The 27,475-nt window shown below is 32.4% G+C and overlaps 2 protein-coding genes across 21 annotated transcripts in view; one reads left to right on the forward strand and one right to left on the reverse strand.

Moving 5' to 3' along the window:
• The window catches only part of LOC132741163 (inactive protein tyrosine kinase pTKL-like), a 40,201-nt gene extending 23,086 nt beyond the window's left edge, over window positions 1–17,115 (forward strand). For 2 of the 20 annotated variants that reach the window (XM_060729259.1, XM_060729260.1), the window contains 4 exons: window positions 590–676; window positions 3,926–3,988; window positions 15,659–15,850; window positions 16,402–17,115. In XM_060729259.1, the coding sequence (XP_060585242.1) occupies window positions 590–676; window positions 3,926–3,988; window positions 15,659–15,850; window positions 16,402–16,922 (863 nt within the window). In that variant the 3' untranslated portion in view covers window positions 16,923–17,115. Of the gene's footprint in view, window positions 1–589; window positions 677–3,925; window positions 3,989–6,417; window positions 6,436–8,876; window positions 8,928–15,658; window positions 15,851–16,401 lie in introns of all 20 variants that reach the window. The other 18 variants (XM_060729272.1, XM_060729279.1, XM_060729261.1 and 15 more) reach the window with 17 other exon arrangements.
• A 7,475-nt stretch (window positions 17,116–24,590) lies between these two features.
• LOC132741160 (cannabinoid receptor 1-like) lies at window positions 24,591–25,622 on the reverse strand. Its single transcript, XM_060729256.1, has one exon. It carries the CDS (start codon window positions 25,620–25,622, stop codon window positions 24,591–24,593), a length of 1,032 nt encoding a protein of 343 aa, XP_060585239.1.
• Between the last annotated feature and the right edge of the window lie 1,853 nt (window positions 25,623–27,475).

Raw genomic sequence — 27,475 nt, forward strand, 5'->3', positions numbered from 1 at the left:
TCAACCTTAGTACACTGACTGCCTGAATTCACCAACAGCCTTAGTGCACCATAAGCCTGAGTGCATTGTCAACCTTAGTACACTGACTGCCTGAATTCACCAACAGCCTTAGTGCACCATAAGCCTGAGTGCATTGTCAACCTTAGTACACTGACTGCCTGAATGCACCATCTTCCTTAGTGCACCGTAGGCCTAAGTGCAAGATAGCCTTTGTGTCTTGTCTACCTTAGTGCACTGTCAAACCTTAGTGAACCATCTGTATTAATGCACAGTCTGCTTTGGTCAGCCTATAAGTACCATCTGCCTTAGTGTACCAGTGGCCTTTCAGTGCAAGTCTGCCTTAGTACACTGTCAGCCTATGTGCACCGTTTGTCTTAGTGCACCATCTGAATTTATGCACTTGCTGTGCCTTAGTGTCAGCATTAGTACACCGTCTGCCTTAGTGTATCGTCTGCTGTAGTTCACGGCAATACATAAGCAAGCAAGTAGTTAGGATGCCATTTGTTTTCTTTCATTTAATTCTGTGCAACAGCTTTGCGCCACTGTCTTAGCAATATATGTTATCAAATATAATTTTGTTACTGTTTAGCTGTAGGTAACTTGGCACCGCCAGATCTTACACGTTTTGGATCTTACAGTTCCCCGGCCATTTCTGACTTTCTCAATACTGATTGTGGTATGTTACGTTATCATGTTAATGTTACATGTTTCTTGTTTACCTTTTTCTCCTCGAATCTTTGTTGCCCTGCACTGACACCACCATGGCACTGAGCTAACCAATCAATACCTAGTTTTACTAAAATGCCTTAATTGTTAATAGAAAATTTTGAAATATATTGTATTATAATTATTCAACAAGGTTATTTTTTTAGAAAAGTAATTCTGAGTTATAGTTGTAAACTTGGTACTTATGGTCATTTATGCTTATTTTTAATTGATTGTTCAAAGAATGAGGAGAGCTACAAATTTGTATTATACTCACTCAGGCCTGTCAACATCACACTTTGATAAAGCGTTTGCATACAAGTTGGTATCTTCAAAACTACTTAAGGGAATGGGTTGAAACTTCAGCCACTTATTCAAGGGCATAAAAGGAGGTCACAATCTAAGGCTGATAACTCTTAATATTTGGATTTTGCAATAATTATGGCCCTTTTTAAAGTAACAAAATTCTACATTATCCAGGCTTTTGTTGTACTATTATCCAGGCTTTTGTTTTACTATCATTAGCATTGAGAATAGTTGAGCATGCTGTCCTATTGATAGCTTTTGTTCTGCCATGCGTTTATCCCTCCCGATTGTTTTGAAAGAATTAATTTTTAGACAACTGTTATCAATGTTATCAATTACAAGACTTTATAAGGAAAAGAAATAGTGTCATTTGCAAACACCCTTAAAACAGTGAGGACCTTGACTTCTGTTGACCAGAAAAAGCCCTCGGGTGTAATTTTACCTCATAGGGACATTCACATGTTTATAATTATCATTTCCCCTTGTTGTTATGTGCAGGTTATTGTGTTTTGGTATTTTTATGTAATCTCAACATTGAGCCAAAAAGGAGAGTAAAGATTAATCCCCCACTAAAATTTTTAGCTCTCCTTAGGGGTTCGGGAACATGGTTATAAGTCACTGATGCATTATACTTACCATTTCCTTTGTCATTTTCTTAAAGGGACTTGTAATTGAGGTTTTTTGACATAGCGGGACTGGAAATAATTTTTTGAGATTACTGCTCCATTTGATGTAGGTTTACAACTTGTATGCAAAATTTGAGATTATTCACTCACTCTGTTTTTGTAGAATTATTATTTTAATTGTGAAAAATGACCCAAAATTGAAAGTGTTGCAATGTTTTTCACTCAAATTGGGCTACACATAGTGCAAAAATATGATTTTCAATTTATTCCTTAGTATATTATTTTGTAATTAGCTATTGCATAACTTTTTGTTTAAGTGCCTTATGTTGGAAATTCAAATCTTATGTTTATAGGGTTTTGGACCTCGATGGAGTTTCTTTAATATTTTGAATTAGAATTAAGTTAATGTTTATAATAATTATGCCCCCACTTCAAAGAAGAGGGGGTATTGCTTTGCATTTGTCTGTCGGTCGGTCTGTAGACCAATTGGTTACCAAGTGATAACTAAAGAACCCTTAGGCCTAGGAACTTAAAACTTGGTATGATTATTGGTCATGACCAGTAGATGACCCCTATTGATTTTGAGTCAAAGGTCAAGGTCACATAGACCTTGTAGGTAAAAACCGTTTCAGATCAATAACTAAAGATCGCTTAGGCCTAGGAACCTCACACTTGGTAGGATCATTGGTCATGACAAGTAGATGACCACTAATGATTTTGTGGTCAAGAGGTCAAAGGTCAATGACACATTGACTTTGTAGGTAAAAACAGTTTCCGATTAATAACTAAAGAACGCTTAGGCCTAGGAACTTCAAACTTGGTATGATTATTGGTCATGACCAGTAGATGACCACTATTGATTTTGGGGTCAAAGGTCAAGGTCACATAGACCTTGAAGGTTAAAACGGTTTCCGATCAATAACTAAAGAATGCTTTGGCCTAGGAACTTCAAACTTGGTATGATCATTGGTCATGACCAGTTGATGACCCCTATTGATTTTGGGGTCAAGGGGTCAAATGTCAAGGACACATTGACCTTGTTGGTAAAAACGGTTTCCAATCAATAACTAAAGAACACTTAGGCCTAGGAACTTATATCATGGTTTTGATGATTGTTCATGACCAGCAGATGACCCCTTTTGTTGTTTGGGTCAAGGGGTCAAAGGTCAAGGTCACATAGACCTTGTAGATAAAAATAGTTTCTGATCAATAACTAAAGAACACTAAATAGGTCTAGGAACTTCAAACTTGGTATAATGATTGCTCATGACCAGAAGATGACCCCTATTAATTTTGGGGTCAATGGGTCAAAGGTCAAGGTCACATTTATCTTGTGGTTAAAAACAGTTGACGATCAATAACTTGACAGCCCTTGAGCTGTTGGCCCTCAAACTTGGTAAGTGCATTAGACTTGACAATTAGATGACCCTATTCATTTTGGGGTCAAGGGGTCAAAGGTCATGGTCCATATTAACCTTGTATGTGAAAAGGGTTTCCGATCAATAACTTGACAAGCCCTAGCTGCTGGCTTTCAAACTTTGTAGGTGCATTGGTCTTGGCCTGTAGATGACCCCTATTGATTTCGGGGTCAGTGTCATATTGACATTGTACTTAAAGACGGTGTCTGACCAATATCAACAACTCAAGTTGCCTTGGTTGATATCTTTATATTCAACTTTTCGTAAACACATTTGAAGGCCTTATGTAAAATAACTTAGCTGTCATTAATGAGGCGTACATGATTCATAAAATTTATGCATATATTATTTGATAAGATTTGTAATAACTTTGTCATAAAATTGCTGCACATAACCTATGCGGTCACAATGATTATTACCTAGTGACTAGTCATGACCAGTAGATAACCCTTGTTGATTTTTTGTTCACCAGGTCAAAAGTCAGTCATAAGTTATATGACTCATAACTACCTGATCACATGACTAATTGGCTGCCGATAGGGGGCATACATGTTTTACAAACATACATGTATCTTGTTATATTTGCTAATAATAAAGAATTTGATTTATACTTAAAACTTTATATATAAGGATAATTGTAGGGTTGACAGCAAAACTGTTGTACATCCTTTATTTCATATAAGTTACTGCAGTTTTTCTATCAACAAATGAATTTATCCATTTTCCAATATTTATCAATTATATTAATATAAAAATTTAGCATTTGTGTTGCATTTTGCCATTTTCACTAATTTTTTTTTATTTCGAAGTGTTTCTTGTGTTTTCTCTAACACGTTTTTATTTTTATTTATTATTATAACTCACAATTAGACGAGTGCCGATCACAGCTTGAAGCTAAAAAGAGGCCACAGAGTTGCTATTACTTCAGTAATGGTAATGTTTGTAGAGGCTGTCTACACAAACAATAATTCACAGTTCTGTTGTGTTGTTTTGATTTTCGTTTGTTTTTTGTTTGTAAGGATTTCATATAAGGAAGAAATTCTCATATATTTATGTATGATTTTTCTTTAAAAAAGAGGGTTGCATTTATTTTTTTTGCTGCAGCCTTATTTGATTTACATGTTTTTGCAGCAAAGCTTCCCTTAAAGATGTCACATGTTGGGTACATAGGATATTCTGTTCTAACATTATTAGTACCAAAAAATGTGAATTTCATATAACTTTAATTGTTTTGTGATATTAACTTATAGGCTGACATAGTTTGTGAAATTTATGTAAACTGACAAAGTTTTCTAATTTAAAAATTAAAAACTGACAACATTAATTTTGTCAACTTAAAATCAACTGACAAAATTGGTCAAAGATACACTAGCTACAGATGGATAAGTTCTTATTTGTTTGCTGTTTTCTTGGAGTGATAGAGCTGACCCCTAAGCTTTTAAGGTGTTTTTTGGGGTGTGTTTGAAGTTTGCCGTGGTTATGCACCTTGCTATTTGAATATCCATAGGTTTAAGGGTTTTGACTTTTTATGAAAATGTATAAAATCGCAAGAGGAATTTTCACTTATCCCCTGCAACAAACCTTTATTGAAAGGATATTTAGCTAAATTCTGTCATTTATTTAACCCCATGCAATAGCCATTTCTTCCCTTTTGGTTTTAGAAAAAAATTGTCATGTTGAAAGAAAAAATCCTTGAAACAAGTTAATTGTGAGTTTTAAACATATGATATTAAACTAAGCAATATTTATATGAAATCCTGTTTCAGTTTTTTGTTATTACATGTATGAGGGGTTATCCAAAAATTTGTGGACTTTTTAAATATCTCTAAATGAATGTCAACGTGTATTGTAATGAAAATTTATCAGCATACATTGTAGAATATTATCAACACATTTTGAAAGGAATGGTCAATTGTGTCAATAAATAATGATTTTATATTGCTTTTAAATAAGCACATACACGGCACCCGGCTCACGGTAGAAAACGCAGTAAGTCATCGTATATTTCTTGCTAAAAACTAAATTAACGTAGAAAATCCACTGATCATCGCATGTGTCTTCCATGATGTCATTTAAGTAATTCTTTAAACTAATGGACGTCATTTCCATTTATTTTTGTTGATATCGCTAGAAACACCAGAGGCCTTTATTGTTTACAACAGGAATATGAAGGACACCCGGTAATTAGAAAATCGCAAGATCATAAACAATCATAAATTTTTGTTGTAATTTGGAAATGACACCTACAAAAACATTTGATAAAAATCAGCAGATGAACAGAGGAAAGAAAATTTCAAGATCATTTGTATTAAAGTGGCATAAAAAAATTTAGTGATGGACATTCCTTTGAGAAGCAGTAACCGTCATTGACTGCGTAACGTTGAAGCACAAGTTGAACGTTAATATTATGACGTTGACGTCAATAACTTTTTGGAGTGCGCCGCTGTCGCCGACATGTGTTTATGTAAAATTAAATATTGTTGTAATATAAGAAGCTACTCACATGAATTTTCTATGTTTATTTCTTATTAATTCCTTTAAGCAGTGTAAGAACTTCAAATTAATATCTCAAATATATTTTACGCAGAAAGTCCACAAATTTTTGGATAACCCCTCTTATATAAGAATTACATACCTTAATGAAAATGTTTAAGTAAGCGTCAAATTTTTGATAATTTCTTTTATATTAAAAGGCCTCACGGTATGTAACATTGTCTTTCAACTGTAAATTTGCTTAAGATATTTATACAAAAACTTTCGAAAGATTGAGGCAAGATTGAGTATTGTCAGGATTGGTGCAGTATTGCCTGATATTTGTCGAAATTAATCATTTCATTAGTGTTCAGTATCATTAAATTAAAGTGAAAAATATTGCTTTTTAGTATTTATATAGTAATATTTTCCCTTTAAAAAAATCAGCTTTTTTTTTGTAAATTGAGTTGTTTATTGCCAAGGTGTCTGTCCATCACTCTGAATCGCTGACATTGCATATCTATAAAACAAACTGAATTTTATCTGTCTGTTTCAAGTGCTTGAAATTTATATGGACAGAGGTGCTGTATTTAATTCTGTAAGCATGGTAATAATGATTATTTTCATAAAACGATCTTTTCAAAGGAAGTTCATATAAGTTAAGAAAGAACATAACTGAATTTTAAAATATATAATTTTCATTTTTTCAGACATTGAGTACATGTCAGTAACAAATGATATCCCATTTCTTTTTGTTCATGCAAGTTAATGTGTACACAATTTTTTTCTACTTCAAAATGTCAAAGTGACAATACATGCACACTATGATAACCAGTGGTTTGTTAAAATAGAAGTTAACTTTTATTATTTTGACATGGTAATTATTTCAGCAGCATGCTCACAGAAAGGTAATAGTCTTGATTTTAGTAGTAAACTTTCAGCGGCAATCAACAGTTTTATACCTTACCTAGAAAAACTCACAGCTGTGAGTTTGAATCCTGTCAGGGACTTCTGATTCTTTAATGTCAGGAAGCTATATCAAGCCAGCTAACAGAACGTCAGTGGTTCTAACTAAGGTTGCCTACTCATGCCTGAAATAATGCACATGGAGTCACACAAGGTAGCTTTATGACCTTTACACTGTCGATGTGACTTTAAATCCAACAAGAAACAAATAAACAAACTATACCCGGAGGATGCTCACAGGCTTGAGGTCTTTTTTGATCAAAACCTAGTTAACTTATGCCAGGTCATGTTTCCTCATATGATCTCATGTTAGGCCAGGAAAGCAGCCCCGGGAGTGGTTTAAATAAGCTACATATATTTTACAATCAAGCCTAAAAGAGTGAAGAAAAGTAATTATTATCTATAATGGACTTGTCCAACATTCAATCTTGACTAAACCATTCATCATTTTTAGGGAAATTTTCAAAATACATGTACATGTTGTTAATTTTGTTTTGAGTAGTAATTTTGAAAAAATACAAAATACATTTTTAAGGGTCTTAACTTAACTCCTCATGTCCTTCCCCTTGTGGCTGAGGCATTGTCTGTAAGGGTTGAGGCATCAGAATTGAAGCCACCGTTTATCCCTGTGTGATTGTAAGGGGCAACTAAATGGCTTTGAATTATAGGAGTCTATGCATCTCTTAGCTCCAGCAGGTAAGGTGGTTTTGGCCCCTTGTTTTTCACACCTCACAAATAAATGGATGGGTCATGTAAAGCATCCTTTCTATATAGCTTTCCTTGCTAAATTGAACAATAACAATTTATATCATAGGTTTTCTATTGAATAATCACACTTGAAACTGTTGATTGTCACTGGAGGTCAATTAATACAATCCTAACATTTGAGCCGCGTCATGACAAAACCAACATAATGGGTTTGCGACCAGCATGGATCCAGACCAGCCTGCGCATCCGCGCGTCTCAGTCTGATCAGGATCCATGCTGTTCGCTATCAGTTTCTCTACTTGTTATAGGGTTTGTAAGCGAACAGCATGGATCCTGATCAGACTGCACGGATGCGCAGGCTGGTCTGGATCCATGCTGGTCGCAAACCCATTATGTTGGTTTTGTCATGACGCGTCTCATTTTATGTAAATTGCTATCTCTCAGTTTCATTTGCTTCTGTAGTTTTGATTTTCCTAACACAAAACCAACTTTATCATTAGGTAGCTCTAACCTTCATGATATTGTTCTCATAACCCTTTAAAATATAGGCCACATTTATTCATTAGAAAGTCACAAATGGTCCTAATCCTTAACTTGCTAGAACAGAATGTGCCATGTTAGCAGACACATCTGTACAATCTGGCCTGAGGCTCTATACATGTACATTTCAAAGCAGAGCAGATCCATTGCACAAATTCGGCATGGAATTATGACATGGCCTTGAGATTATAAGAGTTCTGTCTGAAATCTTAGGTTTTTCATTGGTCAGTAGACATCCTTTGACAGTTTCTGACAAATTACATACACAGAGATAAAGGGTGACTGCAATTCTGATGCCTCACCCTTACAGGCAACCCCTCAGCTACAAGGGGGAATCACTCTTGGTTCTAGCAGGTTGTCTGTTAATTTAACAAAGTTAGCTTCAAGTTTCACATGTTAGTCTTGAATTTCTGTAGATGTATCCTTGGTCTAGCTGTTCATAGGAATATATTTCTCAAACATTGAAATGGGTAGATTATACAGGAACAATTTTGATTTTTGCTGTAAAAAAAACTTTTATCAGTATTTATCAGTATACATGTACTAGCCAATTGTTTGTTAGTATTTTGATATACTATTATCTCTTTGATCAACAACAAAAAGATTCTTCATCTAGAATAATTACAATATGCAATTGTGTATTCCATGTAGAGCTTACTACAGATGCTATTAGAACAGGATTATTTTAATATTCCTATAGTAACAAAGGCTTCAGATAATGAAATATCTATATATTAATCTTTGACAAAGGAATGTTTAAAATGACAAATAGACCTACCATAGTTTATAATAAAGACTTTGTATGAATCTAAGGTTTGTAATTAGTTTATTTATTTAAGTTTTACATCTTAAGCAAATCTCACAGGAGTGTTCCACACATGTTTCCCCTCTAGAGTTAATTACAACTGCGTCATTTCCAATTTCACCATGGCAACAGGCTGAACTTTTTTTTTCTTCAAAAATTAGTATAATAATAAAGATTCAGTTGGAAAAAATCATGCATTTTCATGATGATAAAACATCTTAATGTTGATTATAATTGCAAAAAGTGTCCTGTGTGCCCAATTATTTTGATTATTATACATTGTTTTTTATGTAATTTTCTATTCAAATTTCAACAAAATTTTACTGCCAGTTTATGGACAAATTCAAAAACTAAACAGGACAAGTATGTGCACAGTAAAAGGTAAAAAAAAACACATTTTATTTCTGATTACATGGAAATTGTAACTATGCTTTGCATAACAAGTTTGAGCATTGGGAATTATTTTTATATTTTCTGTTTTTGATTTGTCTTGCTGTCAACCAGTTCCTATATATTCCAAGTTTACTCTAAGTCTTAGAGTCCAATGGTCATTTGTTTCTTACCACTGATTTTAATTAGAAATTACGAGAGATTAGTAGTTGGTCACTTATGGAGACATTGGTAATAACTGGTTTGTTTTCCACGAAAGGCAATTGTGTTGATTGACCAATGAGAAATTACCAAAAAAGTGTTAAAATTTGCAAAATAAACAAGAAAACAACAAAGTCATATTCCTATATTGCTGAACTTTGTCCTAGAATTAGTTCTGTATTTTCAAAATTATTAATTTCAATGAAAAAAAAATAATTTAAATTTGGCATCATTCTGATCTTTTTTTTTTTTTTTTTTTTTTGCTGGTTATAACTTCATTACCATTTTAAAAGATTATTATTTTTCTTCATCATTGCATGATTTGGATATTAAGTAATGGTATAGTGTCTGAAACATTATATACAGTCGAGCCTTGCTAATCCGAACCCTTCTAATCCGGAATCCTGTCTTATCCGAACGGAGTGTCCGGTCCCGAATTTATTCTTTCTATATTCAATAGTAAAAAACCTTTCGGATCCGGAACCTGTCTACTCCCAATTCCGGAGGATTTTTTCAATTTTTGTTCTTATTTTACTATAAAATTAACCTCTCGGATCCGAACAGATTTTCCCAAATATTACACACCTACATTCAAAATAACAAATAATTGCACATCTTGCAGGTGTAAACATACACCAAACTAAAATTTTGCTTGATTAATGGGTGAAACGTATGATCTGCGAAGGTGTGAAAATTACTCTTAGCTTGGTTTGATATCTACTATAATTGCTTAATTGATTGTTTTTCATCACCTTCAATAAATATTTGATAAAATGCAATAGAAATATCTTTTTAATCTTTTGTAATGCATAAATGACACGTGCTTAAGTAATGGAAATTAATGGAAACTGTCAATGAACTCGGATAATCGCTGAATCGGATAAGAGTAAACAACAATTGATAATTTTGCTGGTACAAATATTTAATCATGTCTCAACCTCCTGTTTAACATTGTAGGTTAACTTACTCTTGAGGACATAACATTTTTGTTTATTTATTTTAATTTATTTATTTTTGTATTCACATGTATTAAAATGAACGATAAGAGATTAAAAAATTAAAATATTTATATTGCAATTTCAAATGCATTCCCGTTTCCTTTCCTTAAACAAATCTGGCAATTATATGAACAAACATGTAAAAAACCTTCTAATCCGGAAACTTGTCTAATCCGAACTTTTCTTCTGGTCCAGACGAGTTCGGATTGATAGGTTCCACTGTAGTTCTGATATTTTTATCCTACTCTACAAATAAGGTGTTATTTCTATGAATTTCTGGTACAAAAGGTTTAAAAGTTCATATTTTTGCAGTAAAATTCCTATATTTTAATGCTCATGTTGTGCATAATGTTGGCTAAAAAAATCATATTTTCTTCCTATATTTATGTCAAAAGCAAGTTTGAAAGCTCTGGATATGTTATTTTATTGGAATAGTATGATTTGCCTCTTATATTGAAATGTATGAGCATCTACAAAACTTTTTATTACTGTATTTTGATATATAAAACTAAATTGCCTGACACATGGCTGCATCATCTCACCTAGATTTAATAATACATAATACATTGTTAATGCTCGAGTTTCAATCCATTATTTTAAGTGTCATAAACTTCTTTATAGGCGGTACTATTCATATACAATGTTTCGTTCTGTATAAATCATTCTAGTCATGTATTTTGGTTTGGTGTGAAACAAAGGGGGGCGGGGGGAACCTTGTTCTAGCTGGGGAGTTTTTGCAGTTAATGACTAAATGCATACATTTTATCTTTATGAATATCTAATGCATAAAATTTATGCTGTAATATGTCCCAGATTTCTGCTATTCTTAGAAATGGAGTGACTCATTAGTCCTTGAAAATAAAATAAATTGGAATAAACATTTTACTATTCGGGCATAATATATTAAAGGTCAAAGTTGAAAACCTGGGTCACACTTTTAATATTAGGTCACAGGTTAGAATAATCAACATGTTTCTTCTTAGTAATTAGTATCTCAAATTCAGTCAATCATTATTGTATTAAATCAATCATTATTGAATTAAATCAATCATTATTGAATTAAATCAATCATAATTGTATTAAATAAATCATTATTGAATTAAATCAATCATAATTGAATTAAGTCAATCATAAATGTATTAAATCAATAATTATTGTATTGAATCAATCATTATTGTATTAAATCAATCATTATTGTATTAAATCAATCATTATTGTATTGAATCAATCATTATTGTATTAAATCAATCATTATTATATCAATTAAATCAATCATTATTGAATTAAGTCAATCATTATTGAATTAAGTCAATCATTATTGAATTAAATCAATCATTATTGAATTAAGTCAATCATTATTGAATTAAATCAATCATTATTGAATTAAATCAATCATTATTGAATTAAATCAATCATTATTGAATTAAATCAATCATTATTGTATTAAATCAATCATTATTGAATTAAATCAATCATTATTGAATCAAATCAATCATTATTGAATTAAATCAATCATTATTGTATTAAATCAATCATTATTGAATTAAATCAATCATTATTGTATTAAATCAATCATTATTGAATTAAATCAATCATTATTGAATTATAATCATTATTGTATTAAATCAATCATTATTGTATTAAATCAATCATTATTGTATTAAATCATTATTGAATCAAATCAATCATTATTGAATTAAATCAATCATTATTGAATCAAATCAATCATTATTGAATTAAATCAATCATTATTGAATTAAATCAATCATTATTGTATTAAATCAATCATTATTGTATTAAATCAATAATTATTGTATTGAATCAATCATTATTGTATTAAATCAATCATTATTATATCAATTAAATCAATCATTATTGAATTAAGTCAATCATTATTGAATTAAGTCAATCATTATTGAATTAAATCAATCATTATTGAATTAAGTCAATCATTATTGAATTAAGTCAATCATTATTGAATTAAGTCAATCATTATTGAATTAAATCAATCATTATTGAATTAAGTCAATCATTATTGTATTAAATCAATCATTATTGAATTAAATCAATCATTATTGAATTAAATCAATCATAATTGTATTAAATAAATCATTTTTGAATTAAGTCAATCATAATTGAATTAAGTCAATCATTATTGAATTAGATCAATCATTATTGAATTAAGTCAATCATTATTGAATTAAATCAATCATTATTGCATTATATCAATCATTATTGAATTAAATCAGCCAAAATTTTGTTGAATCAATCATTGTATTGTGTATTTTGCTCTCACACCAGTATTTGTGTTGCATCAATCAGTTTTTTGAGTTGCAAGCTTTGCTGATTTACTGCACTGCTTTATTACTGCCTCTGCTATGACTGGCTGCATTTTTCTCTTGTCTTGAAACATATTGCCTGATTTCAACAAAGTTAATTATATAACAGTACATTTTTGGGATAATTTAAGTTGTTTGTTTGTAAAAAATCATTGTTTACTGGTGTTCACTATAAGAGTTATATCATTGATGATCACAACACATTTAAATGATGTAAATATATAGATTATAAAGGATTAGTAATGTTCAGTTAATACAAGTAAATTACAGATTATTGTTGTAAAGTTTGATTAAGTTATGCATGCCAAATGTGCATACTATTAATTTTATATTTCATCTTTACCTTACTAAATATCTTAAATCCACTTGTCCATCTTAGAAAAGGCTTGAACTAAACCATTCATCATTTTTTACGGAAAATTGCAAAATTATGTGTACTCACTGAAAAAAACAAGCCCTAAACAGGTCAGACCATGGTCAAATGGGTTATGAGATAATTTTGTGATGGCTGATCTAGGTCGGCACGGATCTCATGGATAGAATCAGCGTTAATTTTCTTTTGCATGGCAAATGTGCATACAATGTTAATTACTTACATAACAATTAATTAAATTATTTGATCCGGAATTGAGGAAATGAGCTTAGTTTATGATCACTTAATTTGATGCATGTTATTTGACTGTCTTTCAGATGTTTTGTTATTGTTTCACTTTTTCTTCTTTAATTATATATTTTAGATTTGTTTTGTTTTTTCCCCTTCTTTGTCTCTAATCAACTCTTTTTCTTTTTTATTTCGTTAAATGATGAATCCAGTTGATTGAAATATAGAAAAAAAACTTGCTTTTACATGTCAAACATGTAAAATATATTTATTATTAAATGATGAATTATAATATGTTTTATTAATGGATTTTTACCTCGAGAGCTATTGTTCTCATAATGTTATTGGCATCACTGTCACACTTTGGTTAAGTTATTGCATGGAAGTTGGTAACTCCACAAATACTGAAGACTTAACGCATTGTCTTGCTGTCTGTGATTGTCTATCATAAAGAGCATAGATCCCATAAATCTTACTTATCTTTTTACGGAGTTACGCCCCTTTTCTTATTGTTAAGTACTGAGAATAGTCAAGCATGCCTGTCTTTCGGACAGCTTTTGTTGATAAGTGATGTTCTACATGTTTTTACGCCTGCAGAAATTAGAGGCTGAGTCAATCTGCACATCAATAAAGTCTGTATAAACTTTTAATGTTGCCTATCACTAAAACTACAAGTAGAGGGTTTTTTAGAATCAAACCAAGGCAATTCTTTGTAAGAAGTAATTTAACTTTTACGTTCAAAAGATAAACAAAATAATATGTACTCACATATAAAACAAAAGTTGGATGTATTATAACACTTTGTGGGATTCAGACATTCAAGTTATTCATTAAAAACGAATCCTGTTTCTTACAAATTAGAATCCAACTTTTTATCAATATCAATTCCTGCCCTTGCAGAATATACTCGGAAATTACTGGTATTTTACTCAGAATTCCTGGGAAAAACCAAAATATCCATGTCTGATTAATTGCTATGATTATTACTGGGAATTACTGAGATTTTTTGATAGTAAATATATAATCGTTCAGAAGTGTTCACTGTTCAGGGGCAAAGATGTGTAAGCTGATGGATAGCTTAGTCGGAAGAGCCCCGGAACAGTATTCTAAGGGTCTCAGGTTTAAGTCCTGGTCAAGCTGCACATTTTTCTCATCCTGTAACACTCATATACTGTTCTGCAAGGGCATTCACTGCAAATTTGAATCCTATCTGTTGTTACTAATCCTGATAGTTGTAAATTAGAATCCTTTTAGATAGGATGATTGTCATCCAATTAATTACAAAGAAGAATCATAGTCATTACAAATTGCATTCCTATTATACATTGTACCTGTATTACAAATTAGAATCCAGTTTATTACAAACAAAAATTTAATTTATTACAAATATGAATCCTATCTTTGACAAATTATAATGATTTTTTATTGCAATATTATGAATTAAATTATCTTTTTAAAGATCATAAGAGGATGGATGTGATATTCGTACCATTCTGTAAATAAACAAAATCTTTTTCTTATTCAAAAGTAAAGAAAAAGCTACTGGAAAAGCATACTTTTCAGTGGACTGTATCGTACATCAAATGAGCAGCGTCACGACAAAACCAACATAATGGGTTTGCGACCAGCATTGATCCAGACCAGACTGCGCGGATGCGCAGACTGGTCTGGATCCATGCTGGTCGCAAACGCACTATGTTGGTTATGTCATGACGCGGCTCAAATAATGATATGAATTGTAATCACAATGTTATTGTTTTTCTGCATTTTAAATATTACATATGAGTTAATGACAAACTTAAACTCTTCTGAAAAGAAAGTAATCAAATTTTGCAGAGAATTACATAAATTTTTTTGCTGGTCATTATAATTGTCAATGTAATTTTACATATTCTATCTGTTGAGTTGAGCTCACATTTACTTATTTGTATATGAAAAACAAAATAAGAACCCTTTTTCATCTTTGAATAGTGTTCTTTACAAAATATAGTCCTCCTTTAGGTTCAGTAAGTTTACCCCTTAATCTGCTGAAACTGAAAATGACTGTAGCATTTGCCACTTAAATATAGAACAATTGTTCTGTCTAACAAAGCTCTATACTGCTGGAAGCAAAATTTTTAAAGCCTGTTAAAGCAGCATGTCTCCAGGTTCATGCTAATTCCTGTGAAAATACAGAAAATGTATTTTAAAGTAAAAAATTGTGAAGCAAACTTAGAAAGTAATTTACATGTTGCAATAAATTATTGGCACTTAAAATCCACAAAAAAAGAGTTAAAAAAAACTGCAACCCTAACTATGTTAGTAATGCAGTAAAAATGTGGATAAAAACTTCAAAATCAGTCTTTAATTGCAGATAACGTGTTGATTATTACTCAAATCTTGAATCTCTTAGTAATTTTTTTTTTTCAGAGTTTGATTTTCTTGCAATATTTGGCTCATCTGGAGGCAATGCAGCTTGAAACATTAAATGGACTGACATCAAAAGTCAAAGCACTGTGCATAGCCCTTACACATATTCGGCAGATTACGGGTTAAATTATCTAAAATGGAAAGTTTAGTATCATTTGATATGTTTTCTTTAAGCTTTTGATGGTTTCAACATGGTTCCTTCCTTGAAACCCCTGGAGACGTTGCATAACAACCTCACCATGCGTGACCTTGATGTGTTCCTCAGCCGTGCCACAACGACCAAGTTCTTTACACCTGTGTCTTCACCCATGTATGGACCAACTCCTCTAGCTTCTCCCAGATGCCCCGAATTAAAGAAAGCGAAATGTAAGTAATATTTGTCACTGTGAAAAGTTGATATTTTAAAACTTAATGATGCAAGACAGTGTTAGTATATTCAAACTCTAGTGTATTAAATCTATTTAAGTGCATTATACTCGGAGACTTAATAATGTGTCAATAAGTTTGTTATTTTTAATTACAGAAAAATAAGTTAGAAATATTGTATAAAGAATATAATTTAATGAATAATGTGTTTTTTCTTTCTACCTTTAAGGAATGTATATTTATGTAATGTATGCTATGAAAATTTAGAAAATATTTTGTTTTCAATATTTTGGAATTATGCCATTTGTTAAATGGTCTCATGCATGATGGAATCAAGAACAACTTTATACAGGTATGAAGTTCCAGGAAACAATGACTTTAAAAAAGATTACTTTGAGTTGTAAAACCCTTGATTTGAAGATGTATTTCAATTTGATTGTAAAGACATAAACTTAGAGACATGATAGAAAAGCATTATCAGTTATGTGTGTTTAATTGTTTTAAGTATCTTAGCTACATCATACTCATGTTTTTGCTACCAACAATTTCAGCACACAGTGGTCCCAGCTTGCCATCATCCAGTAACTCAAGTGCTGGTCCATCTTCGCCGACGTCTGCATCAACTCCTGTAGACTTTATCAATAAACTGAGGTCGTACATCATTGACAGTACTAAAAATGAGCAACAGGCATTAGCTGATCATGAGGCGGAGGCTGATCCAAGTCAGCAATCTTCAACTTATCAGAAACAAGATAGTATTGACATAACATTAAATCAGCCAACCAAACTTGGTGTTACATCTGAATCAAAACAGACTGATTCTCTGCAGACTTCTCCAAAGTCAGACTGTATACCAGCTGGAAACTCATCTTCATTAGCTCCATCGGGAAAAACAGGGCACCAGTCAGCTTTTAAAACGGTCAACAGATCAAACAGTCAGAAAAGTGTATTTTATGTTTCACAGGTTTCAGAAGAAAGTCTAGAAAAGAAAAATTCTGCAGAACAGACATCCGATAATGAAAAGAAATCTGTTGAAGGAAAAAGTGATGAGGGAAGTGAAGACAAAAGTTGATAAAATTTATGTTTAGCAAACCCCTTTCCTAATGAATTTTTACACTAGCTCCTAAGATAAATTTATTTTGACAGTTTATTTTTAAGTTTCTTTGTTTATTGTTGCATAATATGAGTGATTTAACAGTATTATGTTGTAAAATGGGTAACCATTTTTTTTTTACTCAAAAAAGCTCATCTGTCACAAAGTGACAGGGTGAGCTTTAGTGATCGCTTTTCGTCCGGCGTCCGTCCGTCCGTAAACTTTTACCTTAAATGACATCTCCTCATAAACCACTAAGCCAATTTCATCCAAACTTCACAGGAATGTTCCTTTGGTGGTCACCTTTAAAAATTGTTCAAAGAATTTAATTCCATGCAGAACTCTGGTTGCCATGGCAACCAAAAGAAAAACTTTAATTATCTTCTTTTAAAAAAAACCCAAAGAGTTACAGCTCAGATATTTGGCATGAAATATCTTCTAGTGAGTGTCTACCAAGTTTGTTCAAATAAAAGCCCTGGGGTCAAAATTGGGCCCGCCCCAGAGGGTCATTGATTTTCCCTATATGCATATAGTAAAAACTTTAAAAAATCTTCTTTTAAAGAACCAAAAGAGCTAGAGCTAAGATATTTAGCAAGAAACATCTTCTAATGAGTGTCTACCAAGTTTGTTCAAATAAAAGCCTTGGGGTCAAAATTGGCTCCGCCCCAGGGGGTCATTGATTTTCCCTTTATGCATATAGTAAAAACTTAAAAAATCTTCTTTTAAAGAACTCAAAGAGCTAGAGCTAAGATATTTTGCATGAAACATGCTGTAATGTGTGTCTACCAAGTTTGTTCAAATAAAAGCCCTGGGGTCAAAATTGGCCCAGCCCCGGGGTCATTAATTTCCCTTATATGTGTATATCAAAAACTTAAAAAATCTTCTTTGAAAAATCCCAAAAAGCTAGGGTTTAGATATTAAGCATGAAACATCTTCTAGTGAGTGTCTACAAAGTTTGTTCAATTAAAAGCCATCGGGGTCAAAATTGGCCCTGCCCTGGGGTCATTGATTTTCCTTATATGTGTATAGCAAAAACTTGAAAAATCTTCTTTGAAAAAACCCAAATAGCTAGAGTTAAGATATTAAGCATGAAACATCTTCTAGTAAGTGTCTACAAATTTTGTTCAAATAAATACCCTGGGGTCAAAACTGGCCCCGCCCCAGGGGTGTCATTGTTTTTGACTATATGTGTATAGTAAAAACATAAAAAAATTTCTTTAAAAAAAACCAATGAGCTAGAACTTAGATGTTTAGCATGAAACATCTTCGTATGGGTGTCTACCAAGTTTGTTCAAATAAAAACCCTTGGGTTAAAATTGGCCTTGCCAGGGAGGGGGGGGGGGGGGAGAAGGAGGTCATTGTTTTTCATTATATTATGTGTGTAGATCATGAAACATCTTTTAATGGGTGTCTTCCAAGTGTGTTCAAATAAAAGCCCTGGGGTTAAAACTGGCCCCACTCCAGGGGCCTATATACAGGTGAGCGACCTCAGGGCCATCATGGCCCTCTTATTTTTTTTAAGAAGAATATGGACTGGAATTATTTGTTCAAGGTACCAATAACATGTGAGCAAAAATTTTATTCCATTGCATTTTGTTTTTCTATGATAATCATTTTTTATTATGCAAAACACCCAATAAATGAATGAGCCTTGAAATGCTTTCTTAAAATCGCACATGCAAAAAATAAGTTTTCATTTTAATTCTGATAAATTCCTTTATTATTTTTGCATATTTTGTCATTTAAAGTGCAGCAGTTGGTCTCTGTAAGAGCTCTATATTTTATGTATTAATACCTATATTTAAATGAATTTTGTCTTATAATTACAAGGCTGAAGAATCAATGTGATATTATAACTGACTGGCTTACAGAAGGTTTGTGGTTCTTCTCAGGTGTCCTTTAGTGTCTGAAAATAATGCCTGAAGTTTTCCTCCACCAGTGAAGCACAGGAAATTGCCAAATGACCTCTACTGTGCGAGTGCTACATAAAATTCAACCCCAAAAAAAGAAGAACTAAAGTAAAAAAAAATCTGGACATAACTACGATCAGATGGCATGAATTATGTGCTGGTAGATCTTCATCTACAGGTAGCTGGTCTCATGAGGCAATTTTATAGCAACTAAAAATTGTTTTTAGAAGATAATAACTAAAAATAATTTTCATGTTAGAAGGCTTTTGGAGTGGAATTCCTTTAAGGCTAAAGCATATAATTATGCACATCATGACATGAAGATGTTTAGTAACCTTTCAGATTTTTTCTAACTATCTTGAATCTCGACTAGAACTTAAACATGAATTTATACCTGCAAGAAAAGAAGGATTTATGTAGAGTTGTGATCTTTATCATATTCTAAAACAGAAGACATCACTGTTGCTAAAATAATGGACACATGAAGAAAAAACTGCTTTTGAACAACTTAGAATTTTTGACAACTTTGAATTTGTGTTCAAAGCATGATTATCATGACTTTCTTGTTAATATTTTGTTTTTTCTGTGATTTTGTTGAACAAAAAAGTGAATTGTACAAGTGAAGTGTGCCTATTAAAGGCCCAATTATGCCTCAGAAATGCTGTCATTTTTATTTCTCAAAAACTTTTTTTGGTATCTTGTTACAGTTTCCAAGAACATATTCATTTGCTATATACATGAACTCTACAATGTATTTTTGCATCTAGCTGTGTTGGCAATTGGTATAATTATAGTGAAGTAGTATTTTGCATGGAAGTCAAAATATTACTTTGTTTACATTTGCTACCTTTACGACCGCATGTTTAGCACTTCTGCATGTTAATTTGTAAAACATCTAACATACTCTAACTACATTATTAACCCTTTACCACATATATACGCGAAACAACGCACTTTCGACCCCCCCCCCCCCTTTTTTAGGTCTCAAACAGTTAAATAATGTCCTATTGGGCCCCAAACATAAGTTTTCGTTTGAGAAATGTTGCCTAAAAAAATTGAGCACTTTTTCGGCGCCGCCCCCCATCCAAAAGATACATCAGGGGGTTGCCAGAAGGGGGATGTGCCCCCTTCTGTTAGGGGTTGAAGGGGGGCGGAGTCCCCCTCATCGCCAAGAAAATTTTGGACTTGTGAGAGGCTAAAAATGACCCCAGGTCGATCATAATGTAACGTTTGACCAACGCTGAAAAGCCTTTGACTCTATCTCAATCCCTTGAGAAGTTGCAGCACTTTGAATAAATTTTGATGGAAAAAATCGAGGCAAAATAGTGATTTTTGGCAATTTTGAGATGTTCCCTCGTTGCCATGGTAACAGGAAATTTAAGACTGAGCATGTCGTTACAAAGGCAATGGTCAAGTCAACATTTGTGCCAAGTTTGATTAGTATTGAAGCATTTTTCATAGTTTCATAGCAGTTTGAACTTGTAACAGGAGGCTTTTCAGTGAAAACGGCCATTTTTCACAATATGCTCATGGGGGAAAGGGTTAAAACATTATTCAGCATATGTTTCATATTTCTAAAGAATTGAAAAAATATGAATTTCTGAGGCATAATGTCTAAATGTGCATTAAACCTAAGAGAAAGTATCAAATATTAAAGCGACTCATAGAGGATATTAAATGAGTGTGTACATTGTAGATTCAATACTGAATTTATTGAACAAGTTGTATAAAATTCTATTTTGTGAGTCTCAGTGAGCTTTATATTACCTATTCTACAAGTTCAATGAATTAAGAAATTAATCTACATGAATATAATATTCTATTTATCAAATACCTAAAAAGTGAAAATAATCATTTTTGTTACTGACAGGCTGCCTAGTTGTATAAAACAAATAATGTCTTGGCAAAAAATATGGCTATACACACCTGTGCAATATCATTTTTACAATCTGAAAAGCCACAGGGGTATGTGAAAGATGTAATTATTGCTGAATTTTTTGAACATTTTAAACTGTTTAAGAAAGTAGAAAAATATCAAATTTACAAATGGTCCTTCTTCACTAGTGTCTTTGTGACCTCAAATCCAAAAAAACAAATAGGTTATCTTCTGAATGATCAAAGTAGAACCAACATAATTTTAGTCTGTTGAAAACAGTTTGCTAAAATTATGCAGCTGAATTTATAAGTTATTTGTTTCTTTCAATTTTGAACCAAAATTGGTTTGACATGAGTCTCTGTACACCTTTACATTCTGACCTGAGGCTGTATAATGTTGGCTTACTCATTGCTAATAAATTTTCTCATTTATGTCCTCCAAATTGGTAATAGAAATATCCAAAAAATAATGGTTAAGTCTAGTTTATGAGATTCTAGCTTAAAGAAATTTAGCAGGTCAAGTGTTATTAAAAGTGATGTGTTGGTCAAGATATCTAAGTGGTTAACAGTATTAATTATGTTGAACGTATTATTAACTGAAATCCATATACATGTTTTGAATTGTTTAATTGTATTCTAAGTGTAATTTTCTTCTCCCTTAACATAGATCTACCGTGCTTTGAATTTGGAACAGATATATGAATTTTTATGGATTTCAAATACAAAGTACACAAATTAAGATACCCGAAATTTAAAAGTTGATCTAACGTCACTATACTGGTGGCAAAGACTGATCATTTTCAGTTCCAGCAGTTGAAAGAGTTAAGTACAAATGTACCATTTCTATATTTATGTGAAGTCATTCCAATATACCAGTATGTAACAGTCCTATTGTAACATGTTAGTATTGTTTTGATTGTACCCCAATTTACGAGGTAAAGGGGGTTATATATAGGAGTGAGCTTCATTGTCCGTCTGTCAGTTCATGGTTTCAAGGCCACTTAAGTTTTACAGAGTTATGTTCCATTTTTGTCAAGAGTTTCCAGATAATTTAGGTTTGTACCACTAAACTTTAACAAATTTATTTTGAGATGATTTCTCTAAAGATAATTTCTTTATACAGTCATGTATATCTTTTAAACACCTGCCATCAAGGACACATCAATGTGGATATAGCATTCAGCATATGTCTAGTTTATATATTATATTGTTATTGTTCATGCCAGTTTATCAGAGCGTATTGAACATTTGTGATAAACTCCTAAAATGGAAAAATAAATTTATTGAATAAAGGATAGAAAGTTATTTGTATTTTTAGTGCTTGAATGCACAGACTATTTGTTAATATTTCGAAAAGGATATCAAATCTGAAAGACTACAAAATATGTGATAGCAAATTTTTTAACTGTTGAAAGAAGAATCAACTATAGGCATTGGTCCACTCACGGATTTCTATTACAATGTAAATCCGTGGTCCAATTTTCATCCATATCCCATTGTAGCTCACCTAAGCACATAATACTCAGAGGTGAGCTTTTGAGATTAGAGTGTTCACCGTCAGTTGTCCTTCATTATCTACACCACTCTGCATGTCCTTAACTTACAAGAAAAACAATAAAAGTGGAACAAACAATCAACACAGGATAAGTTTTAAGGTTTATTTAATGCTGATAACCGATGTCCTTAACTTGTTAGATTTTGACCAAAAATTACAGGAATGATCATAAGATGGTCAAAAATGTTGTATAATTGGTGATAATATGCTACAAAAAAGGAAAATACAGTTCAGTCTTCTTTGTGAAACTAGAATGCCAAGAGCTTAGATGTTTGTCAAGTAGCAATGCTGGGTGGACCTTTCCAATATTATTTCAGTAAAATGGCTCGTCCTGGGGGTTACTTAGTTTAGTGGTGAGGTTTTGAAGATAACACTCGATGAGGTTTTCAAATATATTTAATTCTATGAAGAAAACAACATGTAATAAAATAACAATGATGTATCACATTACAAAACAAATATTTTACAAGATAAATACATTTCACACAAAAAAACAACATAATACAACATGTCACGCAACAATTCAAATTACAATGGAACAATATCACGAACTATTTAATATATACATACCAGGCAAGCCACTTCCTTGTAAAAAAAAATATAATGGTCAAAAATCGAAAATACTAATATTTCGATAACGAAATAAATGAGTCAACTTTAAATTCAAAGAATGTGTTATAACTAAGAACAAAACAAGGAGTGGTCAGAGTTATGGGCACGTAACACCACGACGTTCTACTTTAGAGCGTTCAGCCAAAATTATAAATAACATTTATACAAAATCCATCATTCATCTCTCAACTCAATCACCCATAACAAAAGAACAAAATACAAATATGAACTCAAAATCACCACAATAGAATTGGCCTGGCCTTAAAGACAAATTACTGTATATTTTATAAAAAAAAAAACTTGGCTTAATACATAGACTTGTGTAGTAAAATGTCATAAAAATCTCTGAAAGTATAATGCCCAGAGTTCAGATATCTACAAAAGTTATATAAATCATGCATATATAGGGCATAAATTGGTCCTTGCCCAAGGGGTCACTTAGTTTTTATAGATTTACATCGAGAACCACATTAAATTAAGTCTTCTTACATGGAATTGGAATTCTTAAATATTTGCCATAAAGCATTGAACAAATCCTTTGAACATTATGCAGATTAATGTTGGTAAAAATGATAAATCCAACATGACCTAAATACTGATTTTAGCAATGAAAAATAAAAATGTGACCTTTTCTAGCAGTTCAGTGAAGGTGAGCGTTTCAGGACCATTGTGGCCCTCTTGCTTTCAGAAACTCAAAACTATTCGCTTCAGACTTAATGATAAACTGAGAGCGACACCATAACAATAGAAGTTTAAACGACCAAACAGAAATTAGTACCACAATGCGCATCACAATACAAAACATGTTGTGCGTGAATTTAATAGTAATGAAACAAATCGTCGGTGCTTCGAATCAAATTCTACATCTGGTAGACTGTATAATAACAGTCGGTAAAAATTGGAATTACGATAACATGTCGTACGAGATTTTTTTATAAAATGAATTAATCGCCTTTAGATATAATAATTATTCGCTTTTATTTGTTTACTTTCCTTGTTTTACACGACCTTGGAGTGTGCTGTTGAATGTAGCACATTCGATGTTATGTACAGATATGTCAATGTGGCAAAATAACTAAAATTCGCACACTCACAGAAAAAGTTCTTTATATGTACATCTACACTATTGAATTATACTATACAGTTATTGTATGATGATCACAAGCCGTTTGACTTGACTAATATTCATAAGATTCACGGAATGGGGCCAATGTGAATATCACATCAGCCTGGGAAATTCACCGATATTTTCATAAAATAGCTTCGTACTACATGGCCAAAGTATAATCCTTCATTTTGGCAAATTTTCGAAGTTGTCCGATTTCTGTTTTCACGCATATAGGGCCTAAATAAGTGGACGGAAATGACAGACGTTGTTTTCAAGTGTGTATTACTGTTCATTACAATATTATTATTTCAAAGTTGTAAGAACGTAGTCAGCATTTGTAATTTGCACGTTTGCTTTCTATGTTATGTGATTTTACTTGGTCTGCTTTGACCAATTTTGCCATTAACGATTAGTTTTAAATAATTAACGCTTTATGACGTACATGCAGTTTGTTTAAGTCAACACCACCTAGAGTCGAAGCCTTGTCACATTCTATTGCCCGTCAATCGCAACACGGGGACATTGTATGTCACATAATAACCTCACTATAGACTAACAACATTACATTCAAATAAAATCGTCTCTGATTAATACCGATTATCTTTGGTGTCGTCTGCTTGCACATCGTGAACCTCATCTCCAGTTCCATTGCGACTGCAACATTGTAATCTGTTTGGTGCTAAACTCTCCTTAATGACTGTCCTTAATTCGGTGATATGAAAGCTATAGATAATTGGGTTGATTGCAGAATTCAGCATCTGAATACGACTAGAAAGATACAACAGTTGGGCGTTTCTAAATATGTCCGAAGCTGACAATACAATAGATACCACAAACGGCAGTGTCGTGATATTTGCCACTACTAATACTCCTACCAAGTGTTTAAACGCCCTTTGCTGTAAACGTTCGTTACGGCCTTGGTGAACATTTGTAGTTTGTCTTCCAGTACGTTTCAAAGCAATAATTGATCCTGTATAAAATAACGTCAGCATTACCAGAGAAACAAGTGTAAAGCCCACATAAAAGGGAGCGGTATTTTCCTCTCTAAACACCGTGATGGAAATACATCCGTTTACTTCCGTTGTTTCTTGTGTAACCGCTGTTTTGATTAATGGTATCAACATGAGACACGTAATTATCCAAGGGACAAGTACAAACAAAACTGTGCGCGTGGTCGAGATATTCCGTGTATTTGCTCTGGGCTTTGATGCATGTCGTAAAACTATCCATCTTCTAATGGACACGAAACAGAGATTGATTATCACGGCAAGTCGTGGAATACCTTCCAGCACAAATATTGCTGCGCATGCCTTGAAACTTCGGTTAATGCTCTCGATTAGCATAAGCCCAAATGTTGCTGAAGTGGAGCCGGCAATAAGGTCCGTTACACTGAGGCACAGGGTCTGCTGAAAAATAACTCCTGGAAATTTTGAGCGATGTTTCAGTAAACATGCTGTGATGAGGCCGTTGAAGAAAATCGCAAGAGCCGAAATTACTAAATTCAAAATATGTGTGACTACATTCACACTGTAAATATCTCCTGTTCTACAATTTGATGCCGATGTCGAATTTGCATCTGAAGAATTTATGAAACCACTCAAATTTGCGCATAAATCCATTTCGTTCATTTTGATTTCTATTACAGTATTATTATTTACAAAAGAGAATATTACCAAAAACTTTTTTTGCTTTTTGCGCAATTAATTAGTGTTAAATAAATATGGAATATTACGTTGTAGTAACTGTCTGAAGCTTTGTGATTTGCCACGAGCAGCGTCGGATAACAGATACATGTATCTCGTGAACCCAAGTTATAAAGAGACTCAATTTAGCTATTTCATAAGAAAATATAAAGCTGTCAAGAGTAACGGAAAATTTCAAGAATGGCAACGGTTCCCGTTTCCAAATACTATGTAATGCACTGCTAAGATGGGAACCAACGAAGAAAAAAATAGTCCGGCACTTCCATATATGGTACCGTTTTTGTCACTAACGTGATATCAGCGCTTCATGATTTGTGTGTGGTAGATTTTTTAGGGAGATAATTATTGGTAGAAAAGGGAGATAGTTATAGGTAGAATGCTACTAGATGATAAATGTTTATATAATTAGTAATGCATGTTTTTCTGTACTTACATGCGTATGTAACAGGGTCTTATTTTTAGGATCAGGTCCAAGGGACAATACTCTTGCTTAACTGTTGGATTTTATAATTTAGCAAAGGGAGACAAATCCGCCGGTCTTGTCTGATACTTTTCAAGGGAGATTACTCTATTGGTTTTAACTGATTTTATCTTATGTTTACATTGGTCAGTATTCTAAGAATTCAAATGATTGGTTCACGGATCATTGGTTTTAAGCTATTTTTATGTCATGTGATTTCTTGGTGGGAAAAAGTCATTGTGTCTTTGTTATGTTGTAAAAGAGAGGTTAGAAGAATTAGTGTTTGTGGTCAAGTTCTTTATTTCCTAAATAGGTATGTATTTATCCTGACTGCTGCTAAATGCTTTATTGTAAATATGTAGAATTGCATTATTGTGATTCTGTTGTATTTTGGTTCAGTCCATTGACTGTGAAATTTGTAAATAAGTATGAGTTTCAGAATGACATGTGTCTACATGTATCAAATCACCTTTCATCTTTTATTCACTATTAATATTTAACCTTGCAGTTAACAGTCACTGGTGTGAAACTCAGAGAAGGTATTAGGTTATAGATTGATGTACTACACTCATCCCTCAGATGGTAAGTTACATGTATGATGTATTGTGTATTCTTTAAAAGGTAAAATATGTTAATTGTGTGTATAATTCCATAAGCTATGATATTATATTTAAGGACTGTTGCTGAGTGTAAAGAACTGAATTGGCCACTAGACATGTAATTGATTATGTTCTAGATTAAAACATAAGATATAATATTTATTCATGTAATGCATTGTTTATATTTTATTTTACTTTATATTTACATATTGTTATAAACTTATTTCAGAGTGTTGGTTTGTACCTACAGAATCTACTTGTTTGTACCTTATGTGATGTTACAACCTTGGATCAGTATATAAACAGGATAGAATTTTACAGCTGTTTGTTGATTTGATTTTAACAATCCCGAACTCATTTGACCCTTAGGGGCTCGGATAATTATATTTATATATCAGTAAAATTGCATAACCATGGTTGCTTATTTTTCTGCTTTTCGTTTCGAGACAACCAACTAATAAAAAAAAATTGGGGAAAAAATGTGCAAATAAACATGACCATTATCTGATAATGTGGCAAAAGCAATATTCATACATGTAATAAAAGATGTCAGTGTCAGAATGGATATATTATATAGATTTTGTGTCTTTTAAAGTTTCATTTCATGCTAAACAGTAAAATACTGGGTGTTTTACTTTAAGCATAATCCATATCACTCAAAGTATATTATTCACACTATGGCTGATAAAGCTTTGCAGAAACATTTTGGC

This window comes from Ruditapes philippinarum, unplaced genomic scaffold (genome assembly GCF_026571515.1).
Source record: "Ruditapes philippinarum isolate M1 unplaced genomic scaffold, ASM2657151v2 ctg6741_1_1_1_1, whole genome shotgun sequence".
NCBI lineage: Eukaryota > Metazoa > Mollusca > Bivalvia > Venerida > Veneridae > Ruditapes > Ruditapes philippinarum.

Bases quoted from the DNA above. Each gene is read 5' to 3' on its own strand.
- LOC132741160 (XM_060729256.1), bottom strand. From the start codon at position 25,622: ATGGATTTATGCGCAAATTTGAGTGGTTTCATAAATTCTTCAGATGCA.